This window comes from Gopherus evgoodei, chromosome 19, assembly GCF_007399415.2.
Source record: "Gopherus evgoodei ecotype Sinaloan lineage chromosome 19, rGopEvg1_v1.p, whole genome shotgun sequence".
NCBI classification, from domain to species: domain Eukaryota; kingdom Metazoa; phylum Chordata; order Testudines; family Testudinidae; genus Gopherus; species Gopherus evgoodei.
In genome coordinates this window covers 956,331-982,979 of record NC_044340.1, presented here as the reverse complement: position 1 = coordinate 982,979, position 26,649 = coordinate 956,331, and the positions used below count along the sequence as shown (strand labels likewise).

Below are 26,649 nucleotides of genomic sequence, written 5' to 3'. Positions count from 1 at the left end.
GTAACATCAGTCCTGGTGTGTTGCAGAGGTTTGGGCTGCATGCAGTAGTTCTAGAGCACCAGCGTTCCTTGAGGTACCGCAGTGGCCTTGGCCATAGTTTGCCAGTGAATGGGCTGTGCAGATCTGTTCTCACTGTGACCAGAACTGCCGCTGTCTGCCACCACAGTCGGTGTCCCCCTCACACGCGGAAGGAGCGGGGCTCTGACCCTCGGTAATGGAGGCCTCGATTGACTGGAGTGAAGTAATGAGACCTTGAGGTTTGCATTGCCCAGGGGCCATGAGGGATCATCCCTTCAAGGCAGCTGGATGCCTGGAGATTAGCAATGGCTTTTATTTGTGTTATACCAGTAACATCCAGAAACTGCCTTTCATCTTCTTCACAAAGCCCTTCCTGGAGGGGGAATCTGCGGAGAGCCCTGAAATGTGCTTCCAGGGTGATCCTTCAGTGTTTTCGGAAAGGAGACAAGATGGGAGCATTGGGATGCTTCTTCAACCAGTCCTGGTAATCAAAGGGTCTCCCTTAAAATCCATTCTCTCTCCCCTGTCACAACTGTCATTTCTCAGCTCCTGCCAACAGCTGGGACTTCTTTCCTGGAGCTCTAGACTCTGATAGTTCGAAGCTCTGTTTTTATTAGGCTGTCTGCTCTCCAGGAGAGAGACTGTTTGTGTTTGCAGCGTGCTCAGCACAAGGTCAGCAGAGTGAGGCCGTTCCTGGATGGGGTGGGTAGGCAGCGGTGGGTTCTGAGGAGGGATGTGTGTGAGGAGGGGGACGTTGCGTGGCAGGCAGGATCTGAGAGCACTCTGGGTACAGGCAGTGGCAGCAGGGGAGTCAGAGACAGAGCACCGATTTGCACCGCACTGTGAGCTGAGTGGCTGTCCCAGCAGAACGGGTCCCAGGCTCAAAGGAGGGGAAAAGAAAGACTCATAAAATGAGAAGTGTGTCTCCTGTCAACACCACTGACTAAACAGCGCACTCTGGTGCTGAAGGCGCAAACCAAGAGCATCTCAGGTCTTATTTCCACCGCCTGACCAGGGTCTGAGCATCATTATCACCCAGCCATTCCTGCTTTTCCTACTCCACCAGGACCCTGCAGCTCTCCTCATTCCGGGGGATGGTGAGACCAGCCCGGAGCTCAATCATTTTATACACTGGGAATGTCACAAACTGCTTAGAGCTACCAGTAGATGGAAATCTCCCTGGGGCTGGTCCAAGCTTGAAAGGGCTCAGCACTGCAGGTCATTGCCCCAGCTGGGAGATAAAATCTAACAATAAAGTCAACTTCTCCCTTCAGTGCTTCTCACCCTCAGTGGGTAAAACGCCAAGCTTTGGGTGTGGGAGCCCATCCAGGGCCCTTCACAGGAACAGGTGTGTTAGACTCTCGAGTCACAGCTACAGTTCCTGCATGCCAGCAGCCTCCCTTCAGCGCCTGCTGTGGGTCCGGGAGAGAGGGCTCTTCCCTTCCCTTGCTAACCTTGTGGGTCGTGTAAGCCTGCTGCCATGTCCCACTCTGGGCCTGGCTGCCTGTCAGTGGTGGGCTAAACGACTGCTGCAGGTTGGAGCTGGTCAGCGCAGGCTTACCGTGCCTGTCATGTTTGTAAAGTGCTTGGGGATGAGCTGGAAGGCAGCAGAGACTCGCATGAAATTATTTACCCTCTGCTTGTGCTACAGACCAGCTCCAGGAATGGTTGTCTCAGAGACTTTGGGTTAGGTTTCAGCGTGTCTCTGCCATGCTGAGGGCACTGACAAATGGAGGCTGGAATGCAGGGATGCCCTCCTGGGCCTCCCACAACTCCTCCCAGGAATCTCGCTCCTCTGCATGTGACCAGACTTCGCTTCTCACTCCTCACCCGGCCAGGCTGATCCTGGAGCCTCCTGGGATTCATTCCTGGATCTGTTTCTCTTGGTGATTTTATTTATTGTTCTTGCCCTTTCTCTGGGGTGGGAAGGGATCCTGCTGAACCCGCGGCTCTGATTGCAGTAGCGACTGGAGTAAAATCAATACACTCTATTTATTTTCCCCCTTGACTGACAGCTCCTTGCCTGCTGCCTTCTTCTCTTACAGTCCTAATGTGTCTCCTGGCAGGTTTCCTTGCTTTGAGTGGTTTTTAAAGGAGGGAGCAGTTAGGCTGAAGGAAAAGCCGAATTTTTCCGTTCTCTCTTTCCCCCACCCTCCAGTGGTGCTGGAGTGGGGCCCTGCTTGCACATGCCGGGAAACTGCAGCAGATGGAGGTGGGTTTTCCCCAGTGCCTGACTCCACATTCTGGACAATGGCAGGGACTGCAGATGCATGTAATGCCACAGGGCTAATAGTTTAGGTGCAGGGTCACAGTAAGCCATGGTACACTTGGCTCTTCTGTAGATCTGTGGCTTGTGGCTGGGAGCTGATGCTACGTCTTTTGTGACATAGCTAGTGTAGACTTGGCTTTAGCAGGACGAACTAGTGGTTAGCAAATCTCTCTTTTCACCTGGGCACTTGCCATGCTGTCAACATTAGACCAAGGGTAGTTACCTGCCTTCCCCAGCTGCTAAGCCCTGTGTTATCTAGGACCCAGAGCTTCCCAGGACTACAGTTCCTTTATACCCCAGTTGCTTATTATTACAGCAACCCAATGGCTTTCAGTCCAGTCCAAGTGTGGGGGAGGGGTGCACAGAGGAAGATTACTTTGTCTCTGAGTTTCCCTTCAGTCTTCTCCAGGGGTGAAAGTAACTTACAGGACTTACCGGTACTGCTGGAGTCCTGAGCAGGGCGTGGCCTCATCAGGAAGAGGTGTGGCCTCTCAAGATTTAAAGGCCCTGGGGCACCAGCTGTGGCTGGGAGACCCAGGGCCTTTAAATCAACCAAGGACTCCCAGCTGAAGAGGTGGCTGGGAGCCCCCCGGGGCTCAGGGACAAATTAAAGGGCCCGGGTCTCTGGCAGCCGGGGGGAACCCTGAGCTTTGCAGGGCTGGGGCAGGGATTTAAAGGGCCCAGAGCTCCTGCCGCTGAGGGGAGCCCCGAGCCCTTTAAATCCTGGCCCCAGCCCGGCTGCCAGAGCCATGGCCGGAATTCAAAGGGCTCTTGGCTAACCGCAGCCATAGGGAGCTCTGAGCCCTTTAAATCTCAGCCGGGCCAGGATTTAAAGGATTCTGAACTGCCCACAGCGACGGGAGCTCTGAGCCCTTTAAATCCAGCCCCAGCCTGGCCGCCGGAGCCGTGGCCAGGATTTAAAGGGCTCTGGGCTGCCCGCAGCAGCGGGGAGCTTTGAGCCCTTTAAATCCTGGCCCTTGCCTGGCTGCCGGAGCCACTGCCAGGATTCAAAGGGCTCTGGGCTGCCCGCAGCTGCGGGCAGCCCAGAGCCCTTTAAATCCCCACTGCGGAAGCCGGTGCGGTCCAGCACGGCGTACTGGCTCTTGCCAGTATGCCGGACCGGACCAGACCAGCTTACTTTCTCCTCTGGCCTTCTCTGTGTTATATTCAGAGGCGTATGTTGGGGAGGGATGACAAGGCCACTTGCCTGTGCACACGCGGCTGGTTTTGTCACAGGTCACATGAGTTACCCTTGCTGGAGCTGACAAAGTTTGAATGTTCATAACCAACGGAGCCAGCCCAGGGATGGTAAGGGCCCTTTGTCACATGGCATCAGCAGGCTCAGCCAGAACATCCAGAGAATTAAAGCTGGGACCAAAAATAAAAAAGGAAAATGTGAGATTCTCTTGGTTTGGTTTGGTACTTGGTATTTTCATCAGCTCTAGAAGGGTAAAAAACTGGGAAAATGGCATCAATGATTTCCCAGTTTTTGTTTTAAAATTTTGAAATTTTCATTGAAAAATTTTGACCAGTTCCACTAAGAATTATTTGTGGAACCCAAGTGTCAGGGCCAGGACAGGTTCTGGAGTGTAAGAACCATACAGGAGAGGCTGGGAATGACAAGAATGTGGGGCTATTTTGCCAGACTTCAGTGAATAAGCAGAAGCAGCATAGCTAGTCATAGCAGCTGTGGGCTTTCTGTGCGGGAGATTACTTTACACAACCAGCATGTTCACGTTGACTCCTACTTCTTGAACCACAGGGAGTTCAATTGGCTGTAGCTGCTCTGAGGTGAGTAAATAGAGAATCTGATTATAACTGCAGATGGAAGAGCCAGTCACAGCTGAGCTCCCGTACTGCACAACACCTATCTCAGAGGACCTTACTGAGATGTTTTAGGGATGGAGTGTTTTTTGTGCTAATCCTTGCAAAGAAATTCTGCATGCATCCTGCGAAGGGGAGGGAAGGGCTCTCTCTCTCTGCTTGTGTACTGAGTAATATCTTGATGGAGCTTTGAGTCTTTTGCCATAACAGGTTGCTCATTCTGCTGTCTCTCTGTTGCCTGTCCCCCAGCCAAGAGGAAGTGACACGGTGACCATTGATAGCACAAGGGCAGCAGCATGGGGAGAGTCTTTGAGAGACTTTCCCCATCCCCCACGAATCCTGTCACCTGTCCCACTTGGCCTTAATCCCCCAGTGATGGGAGGAGTGTCTGGATGCAGAGAGGAATGCTGTGTATAATGGGAGATTTGCTACACACAGGATATGTCTGTATTTGGGTGGGGTGGTGTGATTCCCAGTGTGTAGACTTACCCATGCTAGCTCTGTTCAGGCTAGCTCAGGAACAATAGCAGTGTCGCTGGGGCAGCACGAGCAGCAGCTGGGGCTATGGGCCCAGGGGTCCCTGCGGTACTGTCCTGAGGCCGCTAGCCCAAGCTGCTGCCCATGGTGCTCCAGCCACATTGCTGTTTCTTAGCACTAGCCCCAGCAGAGCTAGTGCAAGTACGTCTACATAAGCTGGGACTCACCCTTCCCAGCTCAGAGGTAGATGTCGCTGCCTCCCCTCTGATCCTGCCTTCGGAGCTGAGTCGGCCCAGGCCCCTCACTCCTACTCCTGGCATAGCGATTCTCTGTCCCATTTAGGAGGCAACACTAGATGTACAGGCCAGCTCTACTGACCCCGGCAGACCAGGGTTAGCTTCCTCTGCAGGCAGGGGGTGTGGATTGGGCAGGGCAGACGGCCAGGAGTGCTATAAAACCTGCCTCTCGCCAGTGGAATGGGGAGCGTGTCAAGAGGAGGACTGGTTCCAAAAGTGCCTGGCTCTTGCACCAGGCCTTGTTCATTTCAGCTAAAGCCTGGGAGGTTGGGAGACTCTTGTTTCACTGCTGTCTCCTGTGCTTTTGGAACAGGCTGCCCATTCAGGCAGTTCACCCGCACTGTGGTGAGGATCTGACGGAGGCACCTGGTTTGTGACCTTCCCTACCATGCCCAGCACGGAGCGTTTGCCTGGCTCCTCGCCAGCCCACCTCCTAACTCCAGAGAGGAGCGCAGTTTAGTCTATAACCTATCAAAGCTATTGTAGTGGATTGGCTTAGGGAGATGAATAGACTCCAGTGCTCTGACACTCCAGCCTCCTCCCGAGAGTAGAAGGAGCACGAGATTCATAGTGTCAGTGTTCAGGTGCAGCCTGGGTAATCAGGCGGAGGAAGAGCTTTGAAAGGTGTCCCTTGGTAAGAGACAAGGCAGCTGGATCCTACCGAAGCTGCTGGGGCTGCACAGAACTGCAGACAGGGTAAGATCACCAGACTATCAGGGGTTTCTAGTGGGGCTTGGCCAGACCAGTTCCTTTGGCAAGAGGCAAAGAACTGGGGACAAAGCAGAAGACAAAGTGTAGTTCGGGGAGGAGAAAAATGTTCCTTAAATCCTGCCCTTCCCAGTCGACCTCACGTCCCTTCTGCCATCAGTGCTCATCCAGAGAAGGGAATGGAGCAGCAGAACCCAGAACCTTTTGCTCACAAATCACAGGCCTCTCTACCAAGGACTGGCAGCTCCTCTGAGCAGAAACGGTGCCTTCTGCGTCTGTCCTGTGGCTCACCGAGGGCACTGCTGAGTGCTGTGAAACAAAGAGCAAGCTAGATGATCCCAGCTGAAGGGGTGTCAGGGGCCAAATCCTGGGTACGGCACGGCCTTTCCTGCTCACAGAGGTGTGATGAGGTGCTCCAATCACATGACCATGGGAGCCACATAAGTACCACCAACAGATAGCCAGAGGGGTGTGCCTGGGGATGGGTCGTCAGCCCGCCCGCCAGCACAGGCTGAGTCTGACATAAGCAGACCAGACATCCCACCCACTAGAAGACATCTGGGCACAGCCACACTTCTTACGATATGGTGTTTGCAAGCGCTGAAGAAGTCACTACAGTCTTCCAGAGAATTTCCCAGGGAAGAGAATTTGACAGGTCTGGAGCTGCGGGAATGTGAGGCCAGGTTTATCTCGGCTCTCAGGAAGCACCAAGACAAAGCATCTTGTTTGCTGGAGAGACTGAGTTTCCTCCTTACTCATTTGGGAGATGGGGTTTGACAGCCTGAGCCTTGAAGACTGTTGCAAAAGAATTGCAGGAGCGATGAAAAACGTCTTGCACTCTCCCAGACTGGAGCCCTACCAACTTCTGGGGGCCTTTGCTCTTTCTGGAGTTGTTGCTGCCAAGATTAATTTCATTCTGAGTGAACAAACATTTTCATAGATCCTGTTTCATGTGAGCGGAAATCAGAAAGGACACTTTTATATCTTCAGTGCTTACTGCTCTATCTGCATTAGCGATAGCAGAACTATGCTACAATCTGATACAAGCCCTTTGTAGTCAAGGCCAAATTCCTGGCTTCGTCTAATCGGGCTGCATGTTGTCTTAGCAGAGGAATACTGCTCCTGGAGACCCAGATTCATGGTGGTGTCAGGGCTGAGCTTCTAGAGCCATTGGCTTGTCCCTCTCAAACGTGCTCTTTGTGGTCCAGGAAGTGAGACAAAAAACAAAAGGACAAAGTAGAAAGCAAAGCTGGATGCACAGCAGGGCGAGGGGCCCAGATGAGGATGCCGGGGCAGGGCAAGGAGCCCGTGGGGGAAGCTAGAGCAAGACAAAGGACCCGCCTGGCTGGGACGTGTGGCCAAGTGCAAACCACTAATGTGGACATGCTGCACTGGGAAAAGCAGGGTCTGCACGAAGGCAGCTCTGTCCCCTAGCAGTCTGATGCTGGCCTGCTGCAGCCCATCTGCACTGTGCCAGCCTAAGCAAGTGGAGGTAGTTGCTTGTGCGAATGTCCTTACTTCAGGCATAAAATTGGACTGAACTTTGGTTTCACCTACCCATAGGGTGTTGGGGGGCTCCTGGTTCCCAGCTGCCCTCTGGAAGGGAGGCTCTGAGCATTGTGATTGGAGCCATCTCAGACAGGAGCTCCCCGGGAGGGGTCTGTGGCAAGAAGCAGTCACTGCCCCAAAGCAGTCACTGCCCCAAAGCACGCTAGTGCTCTAAAATAGCTGCCTTGACAGCGCTCTGAAGTTAGGGCTTGGGCTCTGAAACCGAGGGAGTGGGGTGGGTTCACAGCCCAACTGTGTGCATGGAGCTGATTCTCCCTCAGTATCCCTGCCTCAAGACACTGCCCCAACTCTGCTCTCCTGCCATGGTGCAGTGTCTTGAGGCAGGGATACTGAGGGAGAATCAGCTCCATGCACACAGTTGGGCTGTGAACCCACCCCACTCCCTCGGCTTCAGAGCCCAAGCCCTAACTTCAGAGCGCTGTCAAGGCAGCTATTTTAGAGCACTAGCGTGAGTCCTGCTAGCCTGAGTCTGTCAGCCAGGGCAGCGGCTTGTTCCTAGTCACTCCAAAATGCAGGGTAGATACACCCTGTGTGGGGCTGGATGTCACATTGCCACCTTGGCTGGTTACGCTGTTGTGCTTGGTCTGTTGAGCGGCTGCTGCCCAGACCCTAAGTCTGGGGAAGGGCAGGTGAGGACTGTATCGGCGTGAGCCCTGGTGCAGCCTGTGAGTTGACACCCTGGGTTAGAATTTTTTGTTGTAAAAACAATATGGTTGAAATATGTTGAGGTCTGAGATTAAAAATATTTCCTATAATCTGGCCTCATTTCCCCCTCAGATGATTCTCAGTCTGAATAAAGCTTGAACTTTCGGGCATTCTGGGAAGAGGCTTTGAAGTGGGTGGTTGGAAACTTGTACTCACAGTAGTAAACTTTCGTTACTCACCAGTAAGTGGCCTCAACCGCAGCGCTCACAGGAATGGCATGTTTCATAATGGCATCTGGTATGAAATGAAATCCTAACCCAAACAGGGCCGTCACCACTCCTGTCCCCAATACTCCACTTCAGCACGGCACTGGGCAGCAGGGCATGGATCACTCCATGACTATCTGTCCTGTTCATTCCCTCTGGCGCACCTGGCGGGGGCCTCTCAGCAGGCAGGATACTAGGCTAGAGGGACAATTGGTCTGGCCATGTATAGCTGTACTGATAGCCCCAATTTTGCTGTGGGAGGAGTTTCAGGGCCTTCAGTGACACTACTTAGAAGCTTAAAGTTAAGCACACGTGTAAGTATCTTGCTGCGTTGTGGCCAAAGCATGGAGTAGGTTTTGTCACTGGAATGCCGCATAGAGCAGATGGCTTGTAGGAAATTACCCAACAAACTTGAGAGGATGACTGGTCTTGGGGTCAGGGCTCTGGATTGGGCCTCCAGTGACCTGGCTTCAATTCTGGGCCTGCCACTGAGTTCCTGTGGGACGTCTCAGTGCCTCAGATCCTGGGAGAATGCTTACTAGCTGCTGCCTTGTTCACATAGTCTGTCAACTCTTTGGGGCAGTGACTGCTTCTTGCCTAGCACCGTGGGGTGCCAGCCTGGGTTGGGGACCACTCTAATATGAGCAATGAATAATAATAACTACATCCAGCTGGTTTCTGTGTGACTCTCACTGGCCTCATCAGGTCTTGCGTTACTATTCTGGGAAAGTGATTGCGGCTCTGGCATTCCAAACAGGACATGCTACAGGGGAGATTCCATTTTGGGACTGTATCTCATCGTCAAGCCCCATGCGCCTCTCCCTGGGGCAGTCGCACAGTTGATTGACAAGTCATCTCAGCAGACACTACTTTTAAAAGTTGTATTTGGATTTTCAGATCCACATAAGTAACATCTGGAAGCAATGATGCTCAGGGTTGTGCATTCTGGGAAAGAGGCTGAGGCTAGGAGCCATGTGTTCACTAGTGCTGGTGCAGGGGGACACATGATCTTGACTGGACTGGTCATAGAGACCTAGAGCAGGCCTGGACCAGTTCAGTCATGAGAAAGCAGTGTCCATGCTTGGGAACGGTTGTGGTCAGGTCGAGGTTGAGTTTCTAGTGTAGACAAGCCTGGAGAGAAAGGAACACACTAAATTCCACTCTGTTCTTTTATTGGACTCATCACCATAGTATCTGAGTGCCTTCCAGTTGGTCATTAAGCAATGTGCCTAACATCTGTCAAGTATTTGTATGCAGGGGGGTGTCTTGCTTTGGAATTTATTTAGATAGATGATAGATAGATACACTCACACGCACACATTTGTGTTGCTCTATGTTTCTGCTGGAGAAGACAGGTCAGAGAAATGCACCTTGCACTGGGATTGGAAGCTGGCGAGGTTTGGGATGGCCCTTAGTTACTGGGGCGTTCATTCCACAGTCTTGGGCCAGCCCCCAAGAAAGCTCCGTCTGTGTCTCCTAAACAGGACTGGGGATGCTGCACACACAACAGTGACCTCAATGTCATATCACTGAGTTGTCTATCTATGTGAAACAGGGTGGGTGAGGTAATATCTTTTATTGGACCAGCTTCTGTTGGTGGGAGAGACAAGCTGTCGAGCTTACACAGAGCTTTTCTTCAGGTCAGTGTAGGTGTATGGAAGCTCGAAAGCTTGTCTCTCAGAGGTTGGTCCAATAAAAGATATTACCTCACCCACCTTGTATCTCTAATATCCTGGGACCAACATGGCTACAACAACTCTGCAAACATCTCTATCTACGTGTCTCATCTGGCACTGGCCACTGTTGGCAGACAGGATACCAGCTAGATGGATCATTGGTCTGACCCAGCATGGCTAGTCTTACGTTCTTATATTGCAGCTCATGTAGTGTCTTGGCAGCGGTATGATGTTGCATACAAGAGCTGGCATAATGGCCTGATCTTAAGTAGCCTTCACTGGCTTGTGTGTTGTCCTGAAGGTGACGGGCTTCTACTGCTGCAGCAGCACAAGCAAAGGGCCTTTTCTTGTACCGATCTCTCCTGGGACACGGCAGAAGCTTTGCTGTATTTTGGGCACTAATCCCGACGACTCCCTGTAGCTCTGAGTTTGTTGCTGGGGATGGTGGTGGATGCGGTTTGCTCAGCTGTCAGCGCTGAAGGATGGCTCCGTTCGGGGCAGCCAGTGGGGAGGGACTGGTAATTACTGCACGTTCTGTCACTACTGGAAGTTAACAGCTCCTCATTGACTAAATCTCAGCTGATGTGAGAGTTCATGTGTGGAACAGTGTGTGCGCGCGCTGCTTATCTGGTTTAAAAACCAGTTTCATGCTCAGCTGAAAAGGAAATGAAACATTAAACCAGAATTCCATTCGCTAACATCCTTTCTGCCTTTCTCAGCTAGAAGGGCTAATGGCCAGCCTCGCAAGCTGAGTCATGAATATCTGGGGGCAAGTGAAGTGAGTGCAGCCGGCTGTATGGAGCAGTGCTTGGAAGATGGTGGGGAGAGTCTGCAGAAACACCCTTTATGGTGACTTGCATTAATAATACTGGTGTGACCACTCCCACCCCTACCCCTCTTAATCTCGCTTACCCAATAGCACTATGGCTATCTGAACTGTACCAGACCTGCTGGTCTGCTATCATGTTGGTTTGGAGAGGCGTCTGGTCAGCTCTGGTGTGTCTGTCCCACCTCAAAGAGCCCCCATGAAGGAAGGGACTGCGAAATACAAGCCTCCACCTCTTCCACTACAGGCACTGTAGAAATACCTTAGATAGGGGAGCCAGAAGATGCACTTCAGACTGACCATCAAAGACAACAAAATAGCAAAACCCTCCCTCAGTCTGTGAGTGGCCAGAGGAATGAGAATTGCTGGAGTTGTAGATTTAAAAACCAGAAGAGGCCATTCTGATCATCTAAACTGGCCTTCTGCATAACACAGACCAGAGAACTTCACCCAAACCTATAGCTTCTGGAGGAGCTGGGGCGTCTCTTTCAGAGAGACATTGGGTTAAAGACTTCAGAGGATTGGTAATGAGGGATGAAGAATAATTCTCTGTGCCCAAGAGTTTATCTCTGCACCAGAGATTTTTCCTCTCCAGTTACTGAGGCAACTCTTGTGCAGTAATAATGCCTGTCTGGCAGAATGCGGCACACGGGGCCTGTCATGTGTATTGCTGCACAATGTGACATTATTTAACCAAAGAGTTTTGAGGCCTTCACAGCCATGAATGGTCAAGTAAGTGAGGGAACATAACTGAGATTCAGGTAAGGGGGATCGTGGAGTCGAAGAGTGTGGACTGGCTGTGTGTGTATATCGGTACAATCATACAAGCAACAGCAGAAGGACAATCTGAGCTGAGCATCAGTGCCTATGGTTCAGGTCCCAGTTCTGCTACTGATTTGGGCACGTCACCTGGCCTCTCTATGCCTCAGTTCCCTATCTGTAGAATGGGGATACTCCTTTTTTCTGGCTTGTCTGGTGAGATGGGAGGGACAGTCTCTTAGCTAGGCTGTGTCCACACTGCCCCACAGGTCAGACTACATGGACGTGAATAGCAGAGAGCACCAAAGTGCTGTTCCGTAACTTCCCCATGGGGATGCTGTGGGCCTGAACTAACAGGTTCCTAGTTTGCACTAGCGCAGACTACACTAGGAGCCCTTTGGTCAGGCCCACATTGTCCACATGGGGACCTTACAGCGCAGCACTTTGGTGCGCATCGCTGTTCAGGCCTCCACAGTCTGAGCTGCGGGACGGTATAGACAAGCCCTGTGTGTCTGTGCAGCGCTCAGCACAGCAGAGCCCACATCTTAGCTGGGGCTATCGGCACTGCTGCAAATAACACGTGATAACAGAAACAATAAGACTTCTGTTCTGTAGTGCTGTGCCACTGTTAAAGTGCTTGCAGCTCCCACGCGTCAGCTGGATGTGGGGGTGCATTGTGCACCTCTAGAAACCAGGCCCATCGTGACTGGCAAAGGGGGGTTCAGAAATGTAGCTGTTAACGGGTCAGCACTGGCCTGATCATGATGGGGTTCTGCTGTAGCAACTGGGGGGTTGTAACGTGCAGCGAGCCCTGCAGGGACCTCTATACAGAGAGGGGCTTGTGCACATTTCCATGTGAATTCAAGCCACTCCGCTGCATGGCACCACCCCCCATTTTGGGTTTGATTCCTAAATGAGACCTGACACCAGGCTGTCCTGGAAATGCTTGGTGGGCAACCTGCTGCCTTCTCCCGGAGAAATGCTGGGCAGGGCCATTGTCCCTCACTGCAGAGAGCTGCCTCCATTTGGCTTGCTGTGATGTGGCAGAGAGATGGGAGCATTTCTCACTGGGTTCTGAGCTTTCTGCTGGTCTCTGCTCTCTTCCTGCCAAGTGACCTGCAATGACCCCACTCTGGTAGCTCAGTGCCACTGCTGTTATTTGTCCCACTGCACTAATACAGGGACACAGCCCTTCCCAGACTGGACTGGCAAAACTCAGGTACCTGTGCTGAGTCGCTGGTGGGTGGGGAGGGGAGCAGGAGCTCTCCCCAGACACTTTGCAAATGCAGATCGTGCTTGGTCAGTGGTGGGGCAGTATTGCCAACCCCAAATGTTCAAAAATTATGAACTAGGCTCACCAAAAATAATGAGGTTTTGTAAATTTGTAAATCTGTAGATTTGAGGTTCTTTGTCATTGCCTTCTGCTTTTGGAGCCTTTAGGGTGAACTGGGGACACACTTTGAAGCTTTCTCCACAGCTGTGAGGGCTAGAAACTAACTGTTGCTTTAAGAATGAAGGCTGAAATTGTTACAGATCCACTTGACTCCAGGAGCTGGGGCTTTAAGGAAAACAATAATTATCATGAGACTCATGACAAAATCATGAGAGTTTGCAGCATTGATGGGGTGTCTGCAAGTTAGTGCAATTTGCCCAGATGCAAAGCTCGGGCTGGAACAGCCCCCTCCAGCCAGTTCATTCATGCTCTCTTTGCAGGCAAGATGCAGGCAGCCCAGCTCCTCGGTTGGGAAGGGCTGCACATGCTGTAGTGCTATAAATAGCCCTTTGTGCTGAGCTCTTTCAGGGGTCGGTACCTGTCTGCATGAGATGGTTGAAAACCGAGGCAGTATGAGCAAGAACTTCCTGGGGACTGGAGTCAATTTCAGCTCCTCCAGCCCCAATCTCCGACTCCATCTGGCATTAGATTGTCAAGACCATCTCAAGCTGAGTTTGGTTTAATGCTGGGGGAGCTGGAGGGCTGGGGCTCTGAGGGAAGGAAGCTGTTTGTGTTGGCAGCGCAGTTAGACCCTGGAGCCAAGATTCAATCAGTCCTGATGACTGACTTTATTTAAACCCTTCTCCTCTTCTTCTTGCCTGTTGCTGGGAGTGAAGGTGTTTATTGGGATGGGATCAGTGTGTGCCAGGACAGGGCTCCCCAATGACGATTCGCACAATTGTCTCCAGTGCCACAGCATTTCTTTTTAATAAAACCACAATACAAGTGGCCCTGCCTTAAATACCCAGTGCTAACCCTGCAGCATCAGACAGCTTGGGATGAATCAAGCCATTAGGCTAAGGATTCCTAATTGCCTTCACAATACTCATGCAAAAAGCAGTGGTGTTGGCCAGGCCCCACTGTTTTCAGAATGTGTCCTTAGTGCCCAGGCAGCTGACAACCAGCAAATACATCCGACATTAAATGATCTACCCTAAGATGTCCCAGGAAATGCGAGAATCCAGGTCACCAGCAGAGGGGAGAGAGGTAATGCTGCTTTTGTGCCATTTTTTTTCACATATAGCCATTGAGGCTATAACCTAGGAGCATCTGATTTGATAGGCTGGATGGTATTTGAACGTGACAGTACTACAAGTTCTATGTTTTGCTATCAGAATAAATGACCAGAATGTCTTTGCTGCGAACAGCAGAGTCCGCTAAACTGAAATTCTTGTCCCTGATCAGCCACCTTTTTGTTCCTCTTATCTCCCTGTTTTCGGCTCCCAGTTCTGAACATTGGAGACATCACTGTACACGGGTGAGGGATTTTAGAGTGTCTTAGCCAAGCCCTGGATTTATGGTTTATCTGAGCAGGTTACATGTCACCCCCAAGTATGGATCACTGTCCCATAAACATTAGTTACATTGAACAATGAAGAGGTCAGAGCTGTTGGGAACAGGACACTTCCCAGGCATGGGGGTTCCATTACACTGTGATGCCTGGAGCAGAACAAACCCCCACGAACTGATGGGCAGTGTTATTTCCAAGGGCGTTAGCAGCAAGGATGTAAACTACCAATGACATAACTAAGTCAATTTGCAAACAGGACATTTCCAAAGAGTCCCTGCATATTCACTATCTCTAGGATTATACAGGTTTCCTTGACCCTTCATCCTGCATAGACATCTGCAGTGCTTCGTATGGAGTTAAAATTCTGAACTGCTAAAGAAACTGGGATTCATAATGAAGGAGATCGCAGCCCAATTTGTGTCTCAGAATGTAGAGTGGACTAAAAACTGTTACTGTATTTTCCAGATCCATTGAAAATTGATCTAGGTCAATTTCTTTAGCTCCTTAAATATCCTGAATCCAGAAAACAAATGGAATGAAAATGTAACTGACGTTTCCAGCTCCATTACTCTCATGTATGGTAATAGTATCACACAGCAGGGCCCTTGGCAAGTGGGCTGGATATTTCTGGCACACAAGTGGATAAATACCATTATTCCCACTGCCAATGCAGTGGCTAGGAGCATGGGGGTAAGAGACAGATTCCGCTGCCTTTTCACTATTGTCATCACCATCTCCTTCCTCTCTTTGTGTCTGGAATGGTCCACAAAGCTGCTTTCCAGAACTCAACGTGTACCGTGCAGCGGCAGAGGGGCTCCACAGGGCAGACTCCCATAGGGAGATGTCGGAGGGGGGCTTTCCTCCCTGCTAGAATCAAAGGCTGCCACCATGTCTGCTTCTGCAGATACATTTAAGATGCAAAAGGAAAGGGGCACATGACAATTAACCAACTATTCAAGCCTGTTTCTCTGCAGCCCTAAAGTAAACCCCGAATGATGGAAACGTATTAGTAATTTTTGGCCACATGTGCTTTCCCCCAAAAACAGAAGAGGCAGAGCCAAATGGCACTGAAGGCATAGTTTAATGTACAACACATTTTCATCATTTTCTCCCATGTAAACTAAATTCCTCTGCATGGTCGCGGAGAAGGAACATTAATTTTTTATTCCGGTTGTCATTAGCTCAGGAAAGCAGGGAGCCCAAAGAGGAAAATCTTTTCCATTGAAGTCATATTGGATGAGCTCTCCTTCTCTTACGGGAAGGTGTGGGCACCTTCGTTACAGCAATGTGGTTCGCCCTCCTACACCTCAGGTCCCCATTAGATATACCTATTTCCAAGGAAGCTTCGTTGCTCAACTGCGGAAATTCACTGTGTTTGGAAACTTGTTTCACAGATACCCCAGGGCCAGGAGCAGCTAAAAAAATGCATTTGAAAAGCTGAGTTGACCTTTTAATTAGCCCTTTCAGGAATTTCTCTTTGTGCTTGTACAGTAAGGAAATAGCTTTGTTTATTCAACTAACATTTTGCCAGCAAATTGTATGCAGTGCCAACTAAACACATCTGTCTTTCAAATAAAAAGCATGCAGCATGGCTTTAAGAAATAGCCTGCTTTGCTCTTTGGCTTGAAACAGGGACATGAAAATCCCAACTTCACTCTCCCCCAGACCTTCCCCTCTTGGTGGTTGGGTAGGATGCAAGAATTGCAGTGGCAGCTGATGGATAAGACATGGGGTCTAAAAGAGCAGAATGGATATCTGCAGTGCCAGTTCATTTGGCTTCCTGGTGTCCATACATAGTTACTGACACAGCTGGGAGGTAACTGCTGCAGCATCTCTACAGGTACAGGTTAAGCAAGGGGCTAGTTGTTGTTTCTTATTTGTATTGCATGGCACCTAGGAGCTGCAGTCCATAACCTCCGTTCCTGCCGCTGAGAGGTTACAATCTAAGGAGAAGACAGGAGACAGTAGGCAGATATGGACAGTCAGGTGGGGGAGCACAAGGAAACAGTGAGACGTTATTGCTCAGCAGCGCTCTTTGGCCAAATGTGCAGTGTGCTGGCACTGTCTCAGTTCACTTTGGAAGGCCCAGGAGCATTGCAGTGCTTCTGTTTCATGTATGCAAATGATGTTCAGGAGTTGTTTTTTCTCTCTTGTTTTTCAGCTTTCAAGATGAAAATAAAGGAAGTGAAAAAGGAGAACGGGGACAAAAAGATTGTTCCAAAGAAGAAGAAGCCCCTGAAATTGGGAACAATCAAGAGAAAAGACCTCAAGAAGCTAGTACTGTATCTAAAGAATGGAGCAGACTGCCCTTGCCACCAGCTGGACAACCTCAGCAACCACTTCCTGATCATGGGCCGCAAAGTGAAGACCCAGTACCTGCTGATGGCCATTCACAAGTGGGATAAGAAAAACAAAGAGTTCAAAAAGTTCATGAAGAAAATGAAGACTCTGGAATGTCCAACATTTCAGTCGCTCTTCAAATGATCAGGTGGCTAGAGGGACTCCTGCTAGCCCAGAACTTGCACAGCCCTAGGACTTGGGGTTCAAATGTTGCTCCTTCTGTAGTAGTGGATGTTGTACCTGAGTCAGTTTTGTTTCTTTGTATTTTTTTTTTGAGCTTCCTTTAAAGCTCCACCCCCAGTATCAGTATTTCCCTGTAAGCGAATGTTTGAAAGTGCAACACATTCATACAGAAAAGTCACTGAGGTCACAAACTATTTACACCTGCAATGTCGGAAGTAACCTGTTGCTGTAATGATATGCAAATCTATTTAAATAAGGAACTTGTCAGATAAAAAGAGCGAAGGCGGGGGGTGATACTAGATAATCCTATTGAATTGGTCTAAAATGAAATAATTCTGGGTAAATTGATTTTTCTTTAGCTCAGGGGTGTTTATTCCCTACATGGGATGTTTTCCGCAATTCTTACTGCAGGCCAATTTCGTGAAGTACTGTCCGTGGGGAAAGGCCTTTTAAAGCTAATGGGGTGGTGGAATTAGGACATGAATGCTGCAAAAAATCCCACCTTGTAATCTTAGACCAGTATTTGCAGTGTCATCTTTGATGCAAAACTAATTCTAGATAAAGAACTTTATCATTAGTTGCTTTTTAAATTCTGCAGACTTGAATACCATAGATTGGTGAGGACATGGGGGAAGCAGGTGACAAACCTGGAACCATCAGGAGGTGGAACATTAAGGAAAACACAGGCTCAGTCGGGACTATAAGATGTAGAGTTTATAGCCGTAGAGGTTATTTTAAAACAACATACACTTAAGCTGTCTGCAAAGCACTGTGGGACATGGGGGAAAGCCTGCCAAATCCACACAAGGATTATTTCCATTGGCAGAGCAGCAGGGACAGAAAAGAGATTAGTTTTGCATCAGAGACGGGGAGATGCTAAAGGGTTTTAATGACAGGGGAATTGTCATGCTGGTCCCTCTGGTTTTATTGGCCTTCTCTCATCATTGTCTTATCCATAGGAATGTACCTTATGCCTCTTGATGGGCAAAAGCTGATTGTTTTAAACAAAATTGAGATATTTCAGCAGGAACCATCAGCTCAAATAGAAACTCAATTCATGTAGATTTGAACTCTCACTCGCCCCCCTGGCACTTCTCAGAATTAGACTGATTTCTACAAAGTTGATCTTGAGCCAAAAAGTCCAAGTTCAGAGATAATTGGGGCCACAGAACTGAGCAGTATGTCACTTTTTTCAGTGTTCGAGTATATTGCATGAAACAAAATATTTGATCCTTTAAAATGTTTAGCAGTGTCAATTAGTTTTCTACACAAATCCTGTAAGGAAACCAGTTTAGAAGGATAACGTGTTCTTTGCATTTCTTTCTCCCTCTGTAACTGTTGTGTACAGGATGTTAATTACCTGGTAAAAGTCAGGTCAGTTACACAGTAAGGAGCAGCTCTAGCAGACATTTGTGCCATTTTGCAGGACCAGGGCCTAAAGAAATGTTCTGGAATCAGATACGGTTGGTTGGCACAAGGTAGGGGTTCTGAAGTTAGTCAGACTGTATGTCCTGGTTACTGGGATGGTATTGCTCTGGGACAGGAGGACTGAGAAAAGTATCAGCTATCAAAGTTACATTGTGGAAAAGCAATTTGTTACTGTGGTTACCTATTGAAGACCTAGCATAACTGTATGCTTCTAGGTACTGAATCAGTTTGTTTACCAGCTCTCTGATCTTGTATTCTAGTCCTTTGAAAAGAGGATGAGCTAGATCCTCTTATCAGATTTGTGTGTAATATTTCAGTCAAGGTTTTTTGGACATTTTTATCTAGCTGGATAGTAATTTTACTTTCCCCTTTGCCAAACTGCTTGGTGAACTGTCAGCGATTCTGAGATTGTATGGATCTAGCTTTTAGATTTGATTGGTCGTCAATTGGACTTTTTAGTTCTGTTTTATGCATGTGCAGTTTTTGATAAAATTAACAGCATCCAAGAAAATGAGTCCGATGTAACATCAGGTTCTTTGTGAGCAGTTAAAGTATCTTTACATTTTGTCTTAATGTAACTGTTTAGAGCGTTAATTTAGGGAAGTGTGGCAGATTGGGGAAGGGGGAGGGCTTGTTTTTTGTTTGTAAATAGAGATTTTGAGAGAGGAAATGAAATGTAAAAGGTTAGTAACAATTGGAACCGAAAAGAGGTACCTTCTAAGGGCTGTAAAAATGAACGCAAGGCTTTCGTGTTGTTCCTGAAGGTGACCTGATTTTTCTGCTTCTACAAACGTTATTACACCTTTCAAAAAACAAAAAAAAATATTGCAGCCACTCATATGAAGGCTAATGCAGCTCCACATTCTGGAACAGAAATAGGACCCGAAAGCATGTCCAAAACATTTCAGTGATGTTGGAACAATAGCAGGCTTTTATCTAGTCCTGTCAAACGAAGCCACGGATGGTGAGACAGTTTGTGTGTGTTACAGGAATTTAGCTACAATCGTTGCTATAACGCCAGTTTGCTAGATACATTATGGTGTTTTCGTGTAATCGTAAAAATAAACCTGCCAGGGAAATCAAGGGTTCACTGAGAGACATGATCTGAAAATGTTAGTATTGGCACCAAAGGAAAATCCTCAGTAATGATTTCATGACAAAATAGTGTGTAGTTTTTGTAATGTACTTCATTGCATAGTTCTAATAGGTACTTCTTGAATTCCTTCTCAAAGCAGCAGGCATACAGTATGTCCTTGATTTTTAAATGATTCCTACACTGACAGGGCAAATGCATTTAAATTTTCAGATGAAGATGCCTTCCTAGAGAAGGTCCAGTAAGTTTCATGCTCTTGAAAGTCAGAACCCAGTTCTTGTCTCTTTTTCAGGAATCAACATCTAATAGCTGGTGATATATTTAATTCCACATGCATTATCTGAATAGCTATTTTAGCTATATACATTAAGCAACTGATGTATCCTAATGGACTGGCAGTACCTATCTTTCATGCAGTAAGGGTGAAGCAGCCCAGTGCAGGGAATCTGCACAAGGCGGCATGCACCACTTAAACATCATGTTAGCCCACATCACAGATGCTCCAGGCCTGACTCAAAGTCCACTGAAGTCTCCCAGCGTCTCTTCCGATGTCACTGGGTTTTGGCTCAGGTCCTCTCTGAGAAGCTTGACTCTTTTCTAGAACTAGTATCGGCTTCTCCTTTCTCCTGAGATGTGTATAAAAGTTTAGGATACTGTGAAAATGTTTGACATTCCTTTTTTTTTTACTTCAGCGTTTTATTCATGTTACATTATTTTACCAACTGTTTTTGGTGTTACGACTTATGTTTAATAGCAAGTCCAGTGTCTGTTCTTTATTCTTGCATATGTTTTCCCTGTTTTTCCATCCATGTATCAATATTCACTTAACTAAAATTGCTGAATTAATTAATTACAATGTGATTCCCCCCCTCCCCATTTTTTATAAAGAGATGTTGTTTTCTAACTCTAGTCTGGTGCCTTTCAAATGGTCGCTGTAGTAGGATGGATTAAAACAGGCACTTGGGAATAATCTGCAGAAGAACCTATTGTGTATTTACACATTCTGCAAAACTTCCAGAAATGCTGTCTATCTGTCTGTCTGTCTGTGTGTGTGTGTGTGTGAGAGAGAGAGAAACTGAAACTGCTATTTGGAACTCATGGTGAACTCTTACGGTGCAAAAGTAATGTATGGTCAAGCCTAGGGAAAGATCCTTGTTAATTCCTGATGATTCCCTGTTCTGCTCATTCCCTCTGAGGCACCGGGCATTGTCGGAAGAACGACAGGCTACTGGGTTAGATGGACCTTTGGTCTGACCCAATATGGCCGTTCTTACATTCTTAAAGGAAACCTTTACACAGGCGTCTCCCATGTGCACACTTCTGGATGAGCTTCTTTCACATTTACTCCCCAGCTGGTGCCGCAGCATGCTGTGCTGCTGTATGCTTCCCAGTGCTGCCCAGCCTCTGGCTCCCTTCACCTTTCAGGTTCGTTTTCTCACCACAGTTAAACCCAGCTGCCATCACATGGTCAGCTGTGCCCTGGGCACTCACTGCTGAAAGATGAAGGAGCCAGAGTACCATGGGGACACGGGGTGGGGAGACTTCAGGCTTGTCAAGGGAGTCCTGCCGGGTCACTGATTGCTTAGCAAGTGCATCCAGCACCAGCTGGTTAATAGGGCGACCTGTGAGGGGCGTTCCAGCTAATTGAATGGAATCACTGAGGCTGGGGTTTCATATGGGAAACACCTCAAGAAGCTCTGTCCAGAATGGAGCTGGCCAAAACTTTGAGGTTTTTCACTGAAAAAATGACCTTTCCTAAAATGTATGTTTGAGAGACACAGAGAGAAATTATTGACATTGTCGACATTTTTCTATTTTTGCCAAAAATGTAATGGCTTTTAAAAATAAAATCCCCTCTCCCCAACTTTTATCAAAAACACTATTACACTACTTCCATTTACCAAGAACCAGAGTTTGGGTAAAATCATTCAATCGATACAATTATGTTTTTGAAAAAGTTTTGAAAAAGAAAATGGAAAAAACCTCACAACAAACATAGCGACACTGAAAACAGGTATGTTTGAACCTTTCAGCATGAAAACAGCTTTGCAATTTTGAAATTTTTTGCAAACATAGATTCCCTTTTTCCAACCATCTCTAGTCCAGACCATTACCATCCCCTCGCTAAGCACCTGTGGATAGAGCACTGGACTGGGATTCTGGAGACCCAGGCTCTAGTCTCAGATTGACCACTGGCCTGTGGGGTGACCTTGGGAACGTCACTTCCCTTCTCCGTGCCTCAGTTTCTCCATATGTGACATGGGGATAATGATACTGTCCTCCTTTGGAAGCACGTTGAGATCTGCTGATGAAATGCACTACGTAAGAGCTGGATATTATTGCCATTAAAGCTCTGGCCCATCAGACACATCACATATTTCTACTCACACCATGGCTGCACATCTATACTAAAGCGCAGAGTCAAACTTTCCCTCTACGTGGCAGGCGGTCTCAGAAGTGCTCCATAAAGCAGATTTTAAAGCCTTTTAAACGTATGCCAAGAAGCGGATGTCCAAGCATGCAGCCCAGCAAGCAGAAGTTCATCTTACCCCTGCTTTGCTGCTGCTGATAAAGCCGGGATCCACTCAGAGGTGGCACTGACAGCAGCACAGCTCTGAAGCTATTCCCATGCTCACGCAGCCAATGCTTCTGGCTGCCCTAGCCAGGTGTGTAGACTGCTCAGTGGAATACATCTAGATGAATGGTCCCAGTCAATGAGCTGGATTGGAATACCACGGAGTAAAATATCCATTCCTAGGAGCTGCAGCGAGCTGCCCGGGAGCCCTTGCAGTTTGCTCCTAACCAGGATTACATGGGACGGGATTTTCCTAGTTGTATTCCTTTTTTCAATTGAAATCCCATTTCTGGCTGCACTGTCTCCTTTTATGTTTAACAAGCTCTCTGTGAATATTCTGGAGGCATAGATTCTGCTGGTCTGCAAGAGCAATGTGCTCTGGCTTTGCCCCACAACGTGGCATCAGGCCTGAAAAGAACATAGTGGCAGGAGTGCTAGAGTGTGCATCCCTCACTGCTGCGCCATTTGGCTGCCCTCACTGAGTCCTGCCGGACTGTTTCTACCTGTAGTCTCAGCGCTGTCCTTGCACTCACTTCACTTGTATGCTCAGTGCAATGGAATCTACTCCTGGGAACAGTGTTTTTCCCAAGAATTGAAATTGGGGGGGGTGTTCGAATTTACGGGGGGGGGGGAGTCAGGGCCAATGAGAGGTGAGACCAGGAGGGTGAAGGGGGGCTGTATGGCACCACAGTAAAAACTGAAAAAATGTTTCATGACCATTTTGTTAGATTTAACTCATGTTTTAAAATCGCACAAATTAAAGTTGGCTACTCAAGCCTTCTGTGAAGCACGACATCTACATTCTTCTTGGTTTCTTCTTGTAATTTTGCACAACTCTGTTAATGAACTTCTTGAATGCAATGCGTTTATCTCTGGTGGCTTTTCATGTGCCCGGTACTTCCATTCCTTCAACTGATATGCTCATTAGTTCATTCACATGATCAGGCAAAAGGTGACTTCTTTCAGAACACAAAATTCTATTCAGTGATGAAAAAGAATGCTCAGCTGTAGCTGTTATGACTGGGAGTAGCAGGAGATGAATTCCTGCTTCTTTCATCCCAGGAAACACAGCATAAAGACCGGGTTGAGCCACTAGCGATGATAAAAAAGAAGTTGAAGTCAAATCTTCATTCAGTCGTTGTATGATATTCCACTCTGTATTCAAATTCTATATTCTGTCCTGAACACATGGCAGCCCCGTTGCTGGTAGTGCCTCACTCCACTCAACTGTCGGTGTTTTATAGGATAGGGATCTGTAAAAGTTACATAGAGGTTGAGTAGAATCTAGAAGTTGCTGTTGTAGATTTTTAAGAATCAAGTCTGTGTACTTTGTCAGTTGTCTTAACAAACACTTCTTGTCCTCCTCACTTAAGGATTCAATATAAGTGCCTTCATTAGTCAACTTCTGGACTGAAGTCTTTGCTTCTTCCAGTGCTTTTTCAATGGATAGCTCTCTGATGGATCCAAATGTAGCCTCTATTGCTGGACAAAGATCTACTACTGTTGTAGCAGATGTCTGGATGGCATTGTTTAATGACCCAAGTGGTTTCAACAGTAGACTTACAAGAGAGAGAATGGCAATAGTTTTCTCTGAAAGTAGTAGCAAAAGTAATCCACCAACTTCACTACTTAGATCTGTCCCATCTTGGTAGATACTTTCCAAAGCCAGTAATATCAGCTGGAGTAATTTTAAGACAACAGCCAAGGATTGCTCATGAGAAAGCCAGCGAGTTTTCCCAGGTTGGACTAATTTGAACTTCAGTCCCAGTGCATCTTCTGTATTTTCCAAGATATTCAGTCTTTGGACTCTTGCTGAAAAAAGGATATAATGAAGACATTAAATGTATAGCTTTTTAAATGTCTTTTGAGGAGTCTGCATCACATATTAGCACTAGTTGGAGTAGATGGCCTCTACAGTGTGTATAGGAGAGATTAGGGTTACACTTTTCTCTGAGCAAAGCTTGTACTCCACCATGTCTTCCAGAGAAGTTTGCAGCTCCATCAAATACACAAGCAGCCATCTGTTTGGGGTCCAATTGACAAGCATTTAACTCTTCTAAGATGTAGTGTAGATGAGCGAACTCACCCCTGCAGTGCCTTCTTCTAGTGACTCCTGGGAATTAGCTCAGTTCCGCTCTGAAGCGCCCTCCGCAGGCCGGTGATCCATCTATCCTCTGGCCCCCATGTCCCTCCCAGGACCCGGTGCCCTTTTACATGCTTCCCCCTGCAGTAACCCCTCTTCTCTCAGGGTCTCCCCTTCCAGGGGAACCCCCACCCTCTATCCCCACCTTGCCTCAGTATATGGCTACTGCCAGTCATTGTCTAGCCCCACACCCTGGGGCAGACTGCAATATCAGCCTACTCATCACTGGCAAGGAGGATTTGGACCTGCTGCCTTAGCCTACCCCTGGGCTACCCTCTGCAACCCCCAGTACCTATTAGCCCAATGCTAGGCGGCAGCCTGAGGCTTTCCAGGCTGGAGCGCCCCAGCTCCTCTGCCTTTCCCCAGCCCTGCTCCACTCAGGTATTTTGTCTCTAGCTCCTTGCAGCCAGGCCCATCTCCCTCTACAGGCAGAGGGAGACTCCCGAGCTCCAGGCTCCCAGCCTCTTTATACAGGCCAGCTGTGGCCTGATTGGGGCATGGCCCAGCTGCAGCCACTTCCCAATCAGCCCGGCTTAGTAGCTCCCAGCCACAACCTTCCCCCAGGGCTGTTTTAAGCCCTTCAGGGCAGGAGCAGAGTAAACACCCTGCTACATGTAGATTGTCACAGATGCAGCTGATGTGTCTCCTATAACTTGAACATCTAGAAATGAATCTATTGGCCTACCACTGACATCAAGATAATGTACACAATGACTTAATACTAGATGCCCATTTGCATTGGTGCATTCATCAGCCAGGTATGCAAAGTTTTTGAATGTGGTGAGAGAGTTCTGCACTTTATCAACTGTTGAGTCTTTCACTGTTGCACCCCATGCTTCTAGCAAGTCAGTTGAATTTCTTGCAGAAAGATAATGAGCATTTGCTGGTCTTGTTTAGAATCAGTGTCCAACTTCAGGGTGAACACGTGACAATGCACTTAACATTGGCCTCTAGTTTGTAGTGTGTGATATCTTTTGCTTAAATAGAAAGTACAATGCCACAGTCATGTTTGTTTCCTTGAACTGTGTTGTGTCTCCAGCATTCTTAACAGCCTCATTAACACTCACCGGTGTTGTCCTTGGTCAGTGGAGACTCAGAGTTCAGAGGTGCTTTCACGTGAGTCCACCTTCTAGGTAGGGGACAAGAAGGCACCTTGCTCGTTCTTCCAGCTGCTCACTGTTCGCTTCGATCTGTTGCCAATAGCCCTGCACAGTCACTTTCTGCAGCCACCTGCCACTGTGACCTCTGCGAGTTGGTCTCTTGGGGTTCCACCTAGCTTGCAGTGATTTCAGCTGAGCTCTCAGTGGGGTAACTCGCTGCTAGATTGGGCCATCTCTTCCACAGAAACACTGTCCCACAGCAGGTCTAAGCACTTAGACCTGATCATTAGTGATTTCAGCTGTAGTGGTCACTTAACAAAACAAAAGACTATCTATGGAGCCTAATCAGCTCTGTCTTTAAACAGTGGAGACCATCAAGCAAAACACCTGTCCCCATTTTTTTTTGATGACCTCAGCAAGCACAGGCTAAGTACAGATCTACTGCCCATTACTCATACAATAAGAACAACAACATTTCATTACCCCAGCATTCAAGTGATTTGTAACCCAACCCTAGCCAAAATCTATCACTTGGGCAACACAGCTCTGTTTGCTGGATACCTAGGTAGATTAGATGTGAATGTAAATACAATCTGGTCCTGAAGCCTGTCCCCCAAGCCCCCAACTCATCACTAACTGTCAGGGAGAGCTCATTTAGACTTTGCTTACAAATCATAATTTGAAATTATTAGGTTGGCCAACATCACTGAAATGATTGCACTGACCTTGTCATAAAAAACAACAGCTGTATAAGGAAGCTAGTCTATATTCATACTTTTCAAATCTATTATACTTTTTCAGATACACATATTTTATCATACACTGTATATGCTTTTAAAGTGTGAATTAATATTTCAATTTCAATTCAAATTTCCAAACAATCACTAAAGTGGCAACACTGCATGTAACTGGTTAACAAAACTGTGGGACCGGGTGTTGGGGAAACTCAGGGGTGGTGTAGGGAAATCCCTGTCTGGGAAGTTGTGGCCATCCAAACATTACTGTTATGTGGTAGCCTCTCTCTGGGGCATCTTGCAGCGTGGGGACATCACTGACTCCTGAGGCTAAAATTATGGGTTGTGAGAGGGAAATCGTCAAAACTTTTCAGCCACTAACTTGCTGAGGACAGAGTCCAGTGGCCCCCAACTAATGGGACAGGTTCCATCGGCACTGGATTTACGGGGCCTACAAAAATGCATTGGGCTCCCTCAGCTAGTCCTACAGAAGCAGTTACGTGAAACAAAAAAACCAAACGAGCAAACATCACAGCCCAAATTGGGCCAGTGTAGGAAGTGACGTGGTTTAAAACAAAACAGCAAAGCATCCCTCCGCTTGAATGTCACCTCTGCATTCCACCCCCCAGAGATGCAATTAAAACAGTGTTTATCCACATGGGAAAATGACAACACGGTGAAGAAACCTGCCCTCCCCTTCTCAGCTGCACCGCATGGATCACAACTACTGAGAGTAAGAGAAGAGTGATTGTGCCTGTCTTTTCCCACGTTCACACCCCAGCCAGCAGGGCTCACTGACTCACCTGGAGCAGAGAGGGGGGTTAGGGGAAGTTTCTGGCTTGCATTCTGTATCAAGGTAAGTTCCATGCTGACTGGCAGGCTGACTGCACCAATTCTACAGAGAATATTCACACTCAGCTTGCCTAGTGGCGTGGCT

The 26,649-nt window shown here is 47.9% G+C and overlaps 1 protein-coding gene across 1 annotated transcript in view; it reads left to right on the top strand.

Annotated features, from left to right (window-relative positions):
* The window catches only part of SFRP1 (secreted frizzled related protein 1), a 47,717-nt gene extending 25,397 nt beyond the window's left edge, over positions 1–22,320 (top strand). Inside the window, exon 3 of the mRNA XM_030538084.1 lies at positions 16,278–22,320. Within this exon, the coding sequence (XP_030393944.1) occupies positions 16,278–16,600 (323 nt within the window). The 3' untranslated portion in view covers positions 16,601–22,320. The remainder of the gene's footprint in view (positions 1–16,277) is intronic.
* Positions 22,321–26,649: the final 4,329 nt, after the last annotated feature.